The following is a 12,804-nucleotide window of genomic DNA, read 5'->3' as shown; positions in this document are numbered from 1 at the left end:
GCCACTCTGCTCCTTGTGCCGCCTTGGCGGTTCACCTGAGCCACTGCGGTGATGTTGTCTGACTGAATCAGAACCGGTTGGTCGCGAAGAAAGTGCTCCGCTTGACGTAGGGCGTTGTATACGGCCCTTAGTTCCAGGATGCTGATGTGAAGGCAAGTCTCTTGACTTGACCACAGACCTTGGAAATTTCTTCCCTGTGTGACTGCTCCCCACCCTCGGAGGCTAGCGTCCGTAGTCACCAGGACCCAGTCCTGAATTCCGAATCTGCGTCCCTCTAGAAGGTGAGAACTCTGCAGCCACCACAGGAGTGACACCCTGGCCCTGGGGGACAGGGTGATTAACCGATGGATCTGAAGATGTGATCCGGACCACTTGTCCAGTAAGTCCCATTGGAAGGTCCTCTCATGGAACCTGCCGAAGGGAATGGCCTCGTATGATGCCACCATCCTTCCCAGGACTCGAGTGCAGTGATGCACTGACACCTGTTTTGGTTTTAATAAATTCCTGACCAGTGTCATGAGCTCCTGAGCTCTCTCTATCGGGAGATAAACCCTTTTCTGGTCTGTGTCTAGGATCATGCCTAGGAAAGGCAGATGAGACGTCGGAACCAACTGCGACTTTGGAATATATAGAATCCAGCCGTGTTGCCGTTACACTTCCAAAGAAAGTGATACGCTGTTCAGCAACTGCTCTCTTGATCTCGCTTTTATGGAGGAGATCGTCCAAGTACGGGATAATTGTGACACCTTGCTTCCGCAGGAGCACCATAATTTCCGCCATTACCTTCGTGAATATTCTTGGGGCCGTGGAGAGACCAAACGGCAACGTCTGAAATTGGTAATGACAATCCTGTACCGCAATTCTGAGGTACGCCTGATGAGGTGGATAAATGGGGACATGAAGGTATGCATCCTTTATGTCCAGAGACACCATAAAATCTCCCCCTTTCAGGCTTGCGATGACCGCTCTTAGAGATTCCATCTTGAACTTGAACCTTTTCAGGTATATGTTCAGGGATTTTAAATTCAATATGGGTCTGACCGAACCGTCCGGTTTCGGGACTACAACATGGTCGAATAATAACCCCCTCCTTGTTGAAGGAGGGGAACCTTGACCACCACCTGTTAAAGATACAATTTGTGAATTGCAGTTAACACTATTTCCCTCTCGTGGGGGGAAGCCGGCAGGGACGTCAGTGAGGGGGGCATCTCCTCAAAGTCCAGCTTGTATCCCTGAGACACAATATCTATTGCCCAGGGATCCAACAGGGGGTGAACCCACTTGTGGCTGAAATTACGAAGACGTGCCCCCGCCGGGCCTAGCTCCGCCTGTGGAGCCCCAGCGACATCCGGTGGATTTTGTAGAGGGCGGGGAGGACTTCTGTTCCTGGGAACTAGCTGTGTTGTGCAGCTTCTTTCCTCTGCCCCTGCCAAGAAAGGACGCACCTCGGACTTTCTTGTTTCTTTGTGTTCGAAAGGCTGCATTTGATAATGTCGTGCTTTCCTAGGCTGTGCAGGAATATAAGGCAAAAGATCAGAATTACCAGCTATAGCTGTGGAGACCAGGTCCGAGATCCCTTCTCCACACAATCCTCAGCCTTCCATATGCCTCTTAAGTCGGCATCACCTGTCCATTGCATATTCTACAGGACACGTCAAGCAGAAATCGACATAGCGTTGACTCTAGAACCCAGTAGACTAATGTCTCTTTGGGCATGTTTAATATAATATATATATATATATATATATATATATATATATATATATATATCTTAAGACAGCATCTTTAATATATATATATATATATATATATATATATATACACATACACACACACACACACACACACACACACATACACATATACATATACACATACTAGGGTCTCAATCTCTGCTGATAAGGTACCTGTCCACGCTGCTACAGCGCTATAAACCCATGCCGACAGAATCGCCGGTCTGAGTAGTGTACCAGAATGTGCACGCTATCTGCAGGATCCCGGAGGGTAGCTGTTAAGTCAGGGCTACCTTTTGGGCAAACGTGACACCCTAGGGGAAGATTCCCATCGTATCCTGGCCCTAGTAGGGAAAGGATACTCCCTGAGAATTCTTTGTGGGAAACTGCAGTCTCTTGTCTGGAGATTCCCGCTCTTTTTCATCATGAGAGGAGGGAAATTTACCTCAGCTTTCTTCCCCTTAAACATGTGTACCCTTGTGTCAGGGACAGATGAGTCATCAGTGATATGCAAATCATCTTTATTACAATAATCATATTGAATACTTTCCTGCCCTTTTGGCTGTAACTTTGCATTATCGTAGTCGACACTGGAGTCAGACCCTGTGTCGATATCAGTATCTATTATTTTGGATAGTGAGCATTGAGAGACTCTGAAGGTCTCTGCGACATAGGGACAGACATGGGTAGATTCCCTGTCTGTTCTCTAATCTTTTGTGCAATAAATTCACCTTAGCACTTAATTACACATATCCAAACAGGTGTCGGCGTTGTCGACGGAGACACCCCTCACACACACACATTTGCTCCATCTCCTCCTTAGGGGAGCCTTTTACCTCAGACATGTCGACACACACGTACCGACACACCACACACTCAGGGAATGCTCATCTGAAGACAATTCCCCCACAAGGCCCTTTGGAGAGACAGAGAGAGAGTATGCCAGCACACACCCCAGCGCTATAAACCCAGGAATAACACAGTAACTTAATGTTAACCCAGTAGCAGCTGTTTATATTGATTTTTGCGCCTAATTATGTGCCCCCCCCCCTCTCTTTTTACCCTCTTCTACCGTGTATCTGCAGGGGAGAGGCTGGGGAGCTTCCTCTCAGCGGTGCTGTGGAGAAAAAACATGGCGCTGGTGTGTGCCGAGGAAGAAACCCCCGCCCCCTCGACGGCGGGCTTCTGTCCCGCTTAAATATACATTTACTTGGCGGGGGCTCATACATATATACAGTGCCCAACTGTATATATGCTACACTTTTGCCAAAGAGGTCTCAATTGCTGCCCAGGGCGGCGCCCCCCCCACCCCCCCTGAGCCCTGCACCCTTACAGTGACCGGAGTATGTGAGGTGTGTGGGAGCAATGGCGCACAGCTGCAGTGCTGTGCGCTACCTCAGTGAAGACTGGAGTCTTCTGCCGCCGATTTCGAAGTCTTCTTGCTTCTTATGCTCACTCGGCTTCTGTCTTCCGGCTCTGCGAGGGGGACGGCGGCGCGGCTCTGGGATCGGACGACGAGGGTGAGATCCTGTGTACGATCCCTCTGGAGCTAATGGTGTCCAGTAGCCTAAGAAGCAGGACCTATCTTCAGAGAGTAGGGCTGCTTGCTTCTCTCCCCTCAGTCCCACGATGCAGGGAGTCTGTTGCCAGCAGAGCTCCCAGAAAATAAAAAAACCTAACAAAATACTTTCTTACAGCAAGCTCAGGAGAGCTCACTGAACAGCACCCAGCTCGTCCGGGCACAGACTCAAACTGAGGTCTGGAGGAGGGACATAGAGGGAGGAGCCAGAGCACACCAGAACCTAAATTCTTTCTTAAAGTGCCCATGTTTCCTGCGGAGCCCGTCTATTCCCCATGGTCCTTACGGAGTCCCCAGCATCCTCTAGGACGTTAGAGAAACAAAGATAATGTGTTTCTCCAGTCTGGCAGGTATGTATTGTGAGGCCCATCAATGAACACCAGGGCCCCATTTAGTGTTTCTGCTTTTAAAGTGCACACACAAAATTTTGGCAGCAAAACGGTGAGTGTTATTAGCCGCACAAACCTTAAGATACACGATGAGTAAAATAGTGTGCAAGATTGCGGTTTCATCAACATACCCGTTCAGCATATATTGATGCTACTGACTGCCCTGAGATCCGGGGGAGAAGGTAGTTTATTGTACTGCATTATTTTTAATCCATGGATTACTTATGAGTAAAGAAGACAAGATCCCTATGGAATTAGAACAGCAATAAAGATGACAACTTGGAAATTAGTATTCATCATAAAGAAGATTTATACATTCATAGGGGGTTTTCAATTAGCTCTGATAATTTCGGAGCTATTGAATGCACCCCCTGCGTATTTAATTTCAGCCCTTTTTCGCCCGTTTTAAAGGCAGATTCGCCAATGCCTTTTCACGTTCTCTTTTGGTGAAAAATGCCTACAGATTTGAAAAAACGGCCCGCGTTTTCGCCAGCGCAGGTGCGAAAACACATGGATTCGCTGATCTACATGTTTTTCGCTCCTGACAAATTTTTTGCCTAGGCAAAGAAATGGCCCTCCTATTGAATAGGGTGAATCCCCATTCGCCCTTAAAAATAGCGAAAAGAGCAGGTTTTTTTTGCCTAGGCTAAAAACCGTCCCTAATTGAATACTCCGGGGTATGTCCCATGTTTTCGCTGATTGAGGCATTTTTCGACAATGCCTATTCGCTACAAAAAAAAAAGAAGTGAAAAGGCATTGGCATCCTTTAGAACAGGCCTGGCCAACCTGTGGCTCTCCAGATGTTGTGAAACTACAAATCCCAGCATGCCTTGCCACAGTTTTAGCATTCCCTAATAGCAAAACTGTGGCAAAGCATGATGGGACTTGTAGTTTTACAACAGCTGGAGAGCCACAGGTTGGCCAGGCCTGCTTTAGAATGTAAGCTCTCACGAGTAGGGCCCTCTTCCCTCATGTGCTTATCCTTATCCTCAACTGCCCAAATCCTGCAGTTTTTTGGCCACCTTAAAACTTATCTCTGTCGTCTACTGGTGTAGTTATGCTTAGTTACCCTGTTCTTGTCCTATATTGTCTTCAACTGTAAGTCACTGTTTTCCTGTTTTGATTATGTGCATATGTACTCTGTAATTGGGCAGTGCAGAACCCTTGTGGCGCCAAATAAATAAAAGATAATAAAAATAATTGGCGAAAACGCCATAAAAATAAGTGAAAAAGCCCTGCAATTGAATACGCCAGGGCCGGGGGGGTGGGGGGGTGGAATGAATTAAATAGCTCCGAAATTATCGGAGCAAACTGAATACCCCCTTAGTACATTTATCCACATGTGGAAGTACAGGTTCCAAATTCATGTAGCTTTACATACTACACTAATTAAATTTACACTTTTTACTCCAACCTGCACTGTTCAGGACTAGTGTTATTAGTATGGGTTTTGCTTTCACTGGAGGCGGTTACTTTTTTTTTTTTTTTTTTTTTTACAGGCACATTCAGCCCATGTTTACAAGCTTAAGCTGGTTTGCACTAAAACCCCCATCCTCATGGTAAATGGCTCAAATTATGAGAAAAATAGCTACAGTATACAATAAGATTTCTAGAGCTGCAGCCACATCATGCAGTTTAAGGATAAGAGTATGCACAGTGGTAGCAGCTTCTTCTACCAAGTTTGCTGTGTGTGTGAATCTGAGTCCTCATTCAGTGCACTGGACAAGAGAGTAGCTACCAGGAAGAAGAGACAGGAGCTTTACCATGAGGTGGGAGAACGTGTGCTTAGAAAGTGCAGTACTGGTTCCTTTATTTATTATGGAAAGTATAATCTTTTCCTGATCACTGATTTATAGTATTTAAAATGTTTGATACAGCTTATACTAGAGACCATCCATATAGTTACATATTAATACTGTATTCCATACAGTTTCCAGTGTATAAAAAGACTAATGTTTACATTAATGTCCAGGGTCATTACTAGGTTCTACTACTGCAGGGCAGTGTAGTTCAACAACTGCTGGATGGCCAAAGGTTCCCCACCCCTGCTCTAGATTGTAAGCTCCTTGGAGGGCCCTCTTTCCTCACAGCCCTCTTCCAATGCACATCAATTACAGCTCTCTCCTACTCAGTGACTGTCTATACCTGCATTTCCTCCTGCTCGTGACTGTTTATCTCTTCCAATGGCTGCCCGCCGCCAGTAGTACGCAGTTTACTTCTTTGCTTCCTGACATCTCAGCTGTATTGTGCACTGAGAACTGTGGTGCTAATTGTTACCTGTGCTCTGTTTTAGTTCTGTATAGCATTATTGTTTTAATGTGTGTTGTATGTACGGCGCTGTGAAACACTTGTGGCGCCTTATACATAAATTGTCATAATTCTAATAATAATAATAATCCCACAAGTGGGTACACGGCAGCAAGCACACAGCACAAGCTACTCTGTGTTTGCCCACGGTCACCATACCACATCATTAACCGGCAAGGCAACAGAGCACCAAACTCACATCAATGACAAAAGACGCAGTGGATTTAGGAACCTTATTAACATCCGCAATGCTTCTCACACTCATATCCCCGATCGAGCAGCCTTTCGTTGATCCCATTTTGAAACTCGCTTAGCAGTTTCCGGTAAAGGCATTTCGTTAGCGAATGATCTAATCAGTGCCTCTCTACCCATTTTAAACCTTCACGAACAAGTGTCTGATGCAGGAGCACACCATTTCGCTTGCATGGGGGTGTCCAAACACTTTTGTCTTTGTTTAGTGTAGATCTGTTAGGAGGCCAGATGTACCTATTTATCAGTACTGTTCATAATGTATACACATTTAGTGGCACAGCTGTCCAGTTGCAAGAGGTCACAAGTGCAACTTATGCAAAACTCTAAACTGTTATAGACCCTAAAAAATACTGGGCGATATTACTGAAAAATATGAACGATCTTGTTCATTAATGAACGAAATACCGTTCATATCTTTCAGTGTGGAGGCAGAAACGATGAACGATGCGTGGCCCCGCGCTCGTTCATCGCTGGTGCCCCGTCGCTTGTGCTTGCAGGCCAATATGGACGATCTCGTCCATATTTGCCTGCACTGCTATGGAGCCGGGTGACGGGGTGAGTGAAGAAACTCCACTCCCCCCGTCACTGCCCCGCCGCCGGGTCGCCCGTATCCGCCGTCGGGCAGCTCGCATAGTGTGTAGGGCCCTTTATTTTACTGCCCATTTGCAAAAAAAAAAAACCCCAAAGTGGACGTTTACGCCTGAGCGTTTCACCAGTGAGGAGCCTACAAAAATGGTAAAAAAAATTATGACTGAGTCAGAAATGATAGGGTAATTAAGGCAAAAATTACATGAGATGAAGGTAAAACTTGTTAATGTGTAGGGATTAAAAAGAAAAAAAAATGGTTTCAAAGCTAACTTTCCTAGAATTCCAACTAGAGATCCTTAAAATGTTGTTCTATGTTTAGTTAGAATAGGTTATAATCTAGTTTTGCTGCATGATAAATCAAAAGTCAGCTGACTGACAACACATAATCACAAAGTTGGTTTTAGGTTAAAAAACAATAGGAGCTCTGTGTATAGTAGGGCTAAGAAATACATTGGGACATATGCAGTGGTGCAAGTAGAAAAAATGTCTTACGGGTACTGTGTGCGCGCGCCGAAGGCGCGCGCGCAAAAAAATGGGTGTGGCCAAATGCCACATGGGGCGTGGCCAATGGAAATGGGGGCGTGATACACATATGGGGGAGGGGCAGATACACGTATGACCCCAATAGTGCCAGATACACGTTGCCCCACAGTGCCAGATATACATTGCCCCACAGTGCCAGATACACATTGCCCCACAGTGACAGATATACATTGCCCCACAGTGCCAGATACAGAAATGCCCCCAGAGTGCCAGATATACATTGCCTCGCAGTGTCAGATACACGTTGCCCCACAGTGCCAGATATACATTGCCCCACAGTGCCAGATATACATTGCCCCACAGTGCCAGATACACATTGCCCCACAGTGCCAGATACAGAAATGCCCCCAGAGTGCCAGATATACATTGCCTCGCAGTGTCAGATACACATTGCCCCACAGTGCCAGATACACATTGACTAACAGTGCCAGATACACATTGCCCCACAGTGCCAGATACAGAAATGCCCCCAGAGTGCCAGATATACGTTGCCTCGCAGTGTCAGATACACGTTGCCCCACAGTGCCAGATATACATTGCCCCACAGTGCCAGATATACATTGCCCCACAGTGCCAGATACACATTGCCCCACAGTGCCAGATACAGAAATGCCCCCAGAGTGCCAGATATACATTGCCTCGCAGTGTCAGATACACATTGCCCCACAGTGACAGATATACATTGCCCCACAGTGCCAGATACACATTGACTAACAGTGCCAGATACACATTGCCCCACAGTGCCAGATACAGAAATGCCCCCAGAGTGCCAGATATACGTTGCCTCGCAGTGTCAGATACACGTTGCCCCACAGTGCCAGATATACATTGCCCCACAGTGCCAGATACACATTGCCCCACAGTGCCAGATACACATTGCCCCACAGTGCCAGATACACAAATGCCCCCACTGTGTCAGATATACATTGCCCCCCGTGCCAGATACAGAAATGCCCCTACAGTGCCAGATATGCCCCCAGTGCCAGATATCCCCCAGTGCCAGGTATACATGCCCCCCCAGTGCCAGATATCCCCCAGTGCCAGGTATACATGCCCCCCTGTGCCAGATATCCCCCAGTGCCAGGTATACATGCCCCCCTGTGCCAGATATCCCCCAGTGCCAGGTATACATGCCCCCCTGTGCCAGATATCCCCCAGTGCCAGGTATATATGCCCCCCAGTGCCAGATATCCCCCAGTGCCAGGTATATATGCCCCCCAGTGCCAGGTATATATGCCCCCCAGTGCCAGATATCCCCCAGTGCCAGGCTTTATGCCTCCCAGTGCCAGATATCCCCCAGTGCCAGGTATATATGCCCCCCAGTGCCAGATATCCCCCAGTGCCAGGTATATATGCCCCCCAGTGCCAGGTATATATGCCCCCCAGTGCCAGATATCCCCCAGTGCCAGGTATATATGCCTCCCAGTGCCAGATATCCCCCAGTGCCAGGTATATATGCCCCCCAGTGCCAGGTATATATGCCCCCCAGTGCCAGATATCCCCCAGTGCCAGGTATATATGCCCCCCAGTGCCAGATATCCCCCAGTGCCAGATAGAAATGCCCCCCCAGTGCCAGATATCCCCCAGTGCCAGGTATAACCCCCCCCCCCCCCCTCCTTCCCTGCTCACCGCTGCCGCTGGCCGCTGCCGTCCTGTGTGAGGGAAGGAGAGCGCAGCCTGTGCCTCTCCTTCCCCTCAGTCTCCGGCGGGTGTCTCACAGTTTAATTCAGCGCCGATCCGTGAGCCAATCAGAGCTCGCACCGCGAGCTCTGATTGGCTCACGGATCGGCGCTGAATTAAACTATGACAGCCGCCGGAGACTGAGGGGAAGGAGAGGCACAGGCTGCGCTCTCCTTCCCTCACATCAGCGGCGGTGCGAGGAGCGGCGGCCCGTCGGTGTGGGTACGGCGTACCCACGGCTAAATTCTTACGGGTACGCCGTACCCGCCCACTTGCACCACTGGTCACATATGAGAAAAAAGGAACTGCAAGAAGAAGCAGAGTGTAAAGATGGCATCCATCTAGATAAAGATTGAGTATGGGAATAAACTAACGATGTGACAACATAATATTCTCGAGCCATGTTAAAATTAAATTGTAATTCAATCATTGGTCATTCCCCATTTAAGAGATTGTTTTGCAAAGCAAAACCTGTTTCCCTCAAAATGTATTTGTTTTATGTTAAAGACAGTAGATGGCACTCTGCCGTTTACATAAGTATTCAGGAGTGCTCTTGCAAGCAAGCAAGAGTATCCCATGGACATACTAAACAACACAGTACACTAAACACAGAAAATCGGGACAATTAATAAAACAAGGGTAAAAACCATTAGACACAACCGTGTTGGGATACTAAAATGCATCCTCCCTGGGTAAGTCACATGATGCCCTGACTGGCCGAAGAAACAGCAGCGTTCAATGTCAAAGATATATGATATAGCTGACGTTACCCTCATTGTGAAGTATACGTTCCTCTCTGTAAAAGTAATAACCTGTAATATGTTTAGCACATTATATTACACACACAAATACACACTGACACTTACATCGCGGGGATGCCCAACTGTAATCAAACTACAATCGCCAACATATGGAAGTACATATTTACAAGTGGACAGATCACCAGCAAAACTCCTGACAAATGTATTAATATCCCCAGATATCTACTTAAGTTTTAGACCCTGGTACTTTAATGTTGTCCTTATTCGTTAAGCCAGTTAAAATAAAAAAAATTCTCTCAAAAATCCTATACATACCGGTTCACCCAGCGCCCTAGCAACCCTCATGGAGGCCGCCATGTTTAGCGCGCATAGAATGCCGGGAGTTGAAAAGTCACGTAACACTGTCATAGCCGGAGCCCGGGTGCTGTTGGCGGGGGAGGGGTGGGCGGAGCTTCGGAACGAACGTTGCTGTGTGTGTGTCGTCCCGTATGTGGTCTTGTAGTAACAGCGTAGTATTGGAGTGAATGTTATTTATAGTAACGCACTGGCCGTATTTTCTTAGGTCAGCTAAAATAGGTACCAAAGCTTTACTCATGGACGTTTTTGTCTCTAGAAATGACAGTGTTTTTCCGCATGTGAGATGCAATTTTCACACTCTGGGGGAGATGTATCAAGGTTTGGAGAGAGATAAAAAATGGAGAGAAATAAAGTACCAACCAATTAGCTACTTACTAAGGGGTCTCTGTACATGAGCAGAGCCGGCCCTAACCAATATGATGCCCTAGGCGAGATTTTGGCTGGTGCCCCCTAGCACCGCTGCTAGTTCTGCAGGAGATGCCTGGCATGAGTCAGCCGGCAGCTCTGCTAACGTTGGGCGCCTTTTGTTTATGAAAATGCATCATATTATTTGCATTACTATGTGGCTAGGATGCACAAGCAGCTTCTGCTGATTAAAATTATATGCAGCATGCCTATATTCTGTGTGCGACTGCGGCTGTATCTGCATATGAAATGCTACATTACAGTGATTTTCAGGAATACACTGCAACATAGCATTTCGTATGCAGATACAGCTGCAGTCCCCTTTTTACACATTACGGCAGACAGTGTCCCCTTTTTTACACTTAACGGCAGACAGCGTCCCCTTTTTTACACATTACGGCAGACAGCGTCCCCTTTTTTACACATTACAGCAGATAGAGTCCCCTTTTTACACATTACGGCAGACAGCGTCCCCTTTTTACACATTACGGCAGACAGCGTCCCCTTTTTTACACATTATGGCAGACAGAGTCCCCTTTTTACACATTACGGCAGACAGCGTCCCCCTTTTTACACATTACGGCAGACAGCGTCCCCTTTTTACACATTATGGCAGACAGCGTCCCCCTTTTTACACATTACGGCAGACAGCGTCCCCTTTTTACACATTACGGCAGACAGGATAGAGAGAGAGAGACAGAGAGAGATACTTACCATCTCTCCCCGCTGGCAGTCAGGCTCCTCGTGGCTCGTGCTGGCAGCTCCAGATTCAGGGGAGAAGGAGGGAGGGGGTCTGGAGCCGCAGCAGCGCTGTGTCATTGGTAGAGGCGCCGCTGCAGCTGTCCCCTCTCCTGCTATATTGGCTGCCCGGCGCTGCGGTGAATGCTGGGATGAAGGAACCGCAGGGATATCTGAAATCTGTTTACTCCCTGACAGGTGCTGTACATAGACCCACTATTGCTGCCTCCTGGGCTGCTAAAGGTATTGAAGCATGGGTTCAGGCATTAGAGAGAGAGCTGCCCGAGGATATATCTGACAATGCCAGACAATACCTGTCTCACATCACCACCGCCTCTTATTATATTCAAGAGGCGTCCTCTGAGACGGGTGTTTTGGCAGCCAAGGCGTCGACTGCATCTGTCCTAGCTCGCCGCATTCTGTGGTTGAGGTCATGGAAGGTGGACCTGGACTCCAAAAAGACCTTGGAGGTACTCCCTTTTAAGGGAGACATCTTATTTGGGGAAGACTTAAATAAAATTGTGTCTGTACTGGCGGCTGCTAAGACTGCCTTTCTCCCAAATACTAATCTTTCTGCACAGAAGGCAAAAGGTACCACTTTTCATTCCTTTCGACCTCAAGGGAAAGCAAAGGTCAGGCATACCCGAGACAATCTCGTGCTTCCAAAACCACTAAGCCCAAGGAAAGCAGTCCTGGGTGGCCCGTCAGCCTGCTTCTAAACAAGACAAGTCTGCCATGTGACGGGGCGGGCCTCCCCTCTTGGGGACCCCAGGGTAGGAGGCCGACTTCTGCAGTTCACCCAGGTCTGGTTAAAGACCACTTCAGATGCATGGGTGCGAGAAGTTGTCTCTCACGGGTACGCAGTCTCTTTCAAGAGACGTCCCCCTCGCCAGCTTTGCATTACGGGCATCACTTTGGATCCACTAAAGGTGCAAACTCTGCAGCAGGTTGTGAGTTCCCTCCTGGATACATGAGTGGTAGTGCCAGTACCTTTGTCCCAAAGGGGCAGTGGTTACAACTCAACCCTTTTTCTAGTCCCGAAACCTAATGGATCATTCTGGCCTATACTCAACATCAAATCACTAAACAAGTTTGTGAGAGTGTCCGTATGGAGACGCTGCGCTCAATTGTGCTGGCGATGGAACCCGGAGACTATATGGATATTCAGTATGCGTACCTGCATATACCTATTGCCAAATCACATCAGCAGTATCTGCGGTTTGCTATTGGCAACCTACACTATTAGTTCCAGGCTCTGCCATTTGTACTGGCTACGGCTCCTCGGATCTTTACCAAGGTCAAGTCCGTAATTACCGCACATCTCCGTCGCATCTGCCGTATCTGGATGACTTGCTGATCCTGGTAAACTGCCACGATGTCCTCCTCAGTCATCTACAACTGATGGTAAGCTTCCTACAAGCCCACTGGTGGCTCATCAATTGGAAGAAACCCTTGCTGGTCCCAGCTCAGAG

The 12,804-nt window shown here is 47.7% G+C and overlaps 1 protein-coding gene across 2 annotated transcripts in view; it reads right to left on the bottom strand.

Annotated features, from left to right (window-relative positions):
• The window catches only part of MRPL45 (mitochondrial ribosomal protein L45), a 101,208-nt gene extending 90,887 nt beyond the window's left edge, over nt 1-10,321 (bottom strand). Inside the window, exon 1 of one of the 2 annotated variants that reach the window (XM_063959654.1) lies at nt 10,148-10,321. In XM_063959654.1, coding sequence (XP_063815724.1) covers nt 10,148-10,240 — 93 coding nt within the window. In that variant the 5' untranslated portion in view covers nt 10,241-10,321. Of the gene's footprint in view, nt 1-9,020; nt 9,094-10,147 lie in introns of those variants that run through there. The other variant, XM_063959655.1, reaches the window with a different exon arrangement.
• Nucleotides 10,322-12,804: the final 2,483 nt, after the last annotated feature.

Source organism: Pseudophryne corroboree, chromosome 3, assembly GCF_028390025.1.
Source record: "Pseudophryne corroboree isolate aPseCor3 chromosome 3, aPseCor3.hap2, whole genome shotgun sequence".
NCBI classification, from domain to species: domain Eukaryota; kingdom Metazoa; phylum Chordata; class Amphibia; order Anura; family Myobatrachidae; genus Pseudophryne; species Pseudophryne corroboree.
The sequence above is the reverse complement of the archived record's forward strand: the minus strand, read 5'-3'. Positions and strand labels throughout refer to the sequence as shown.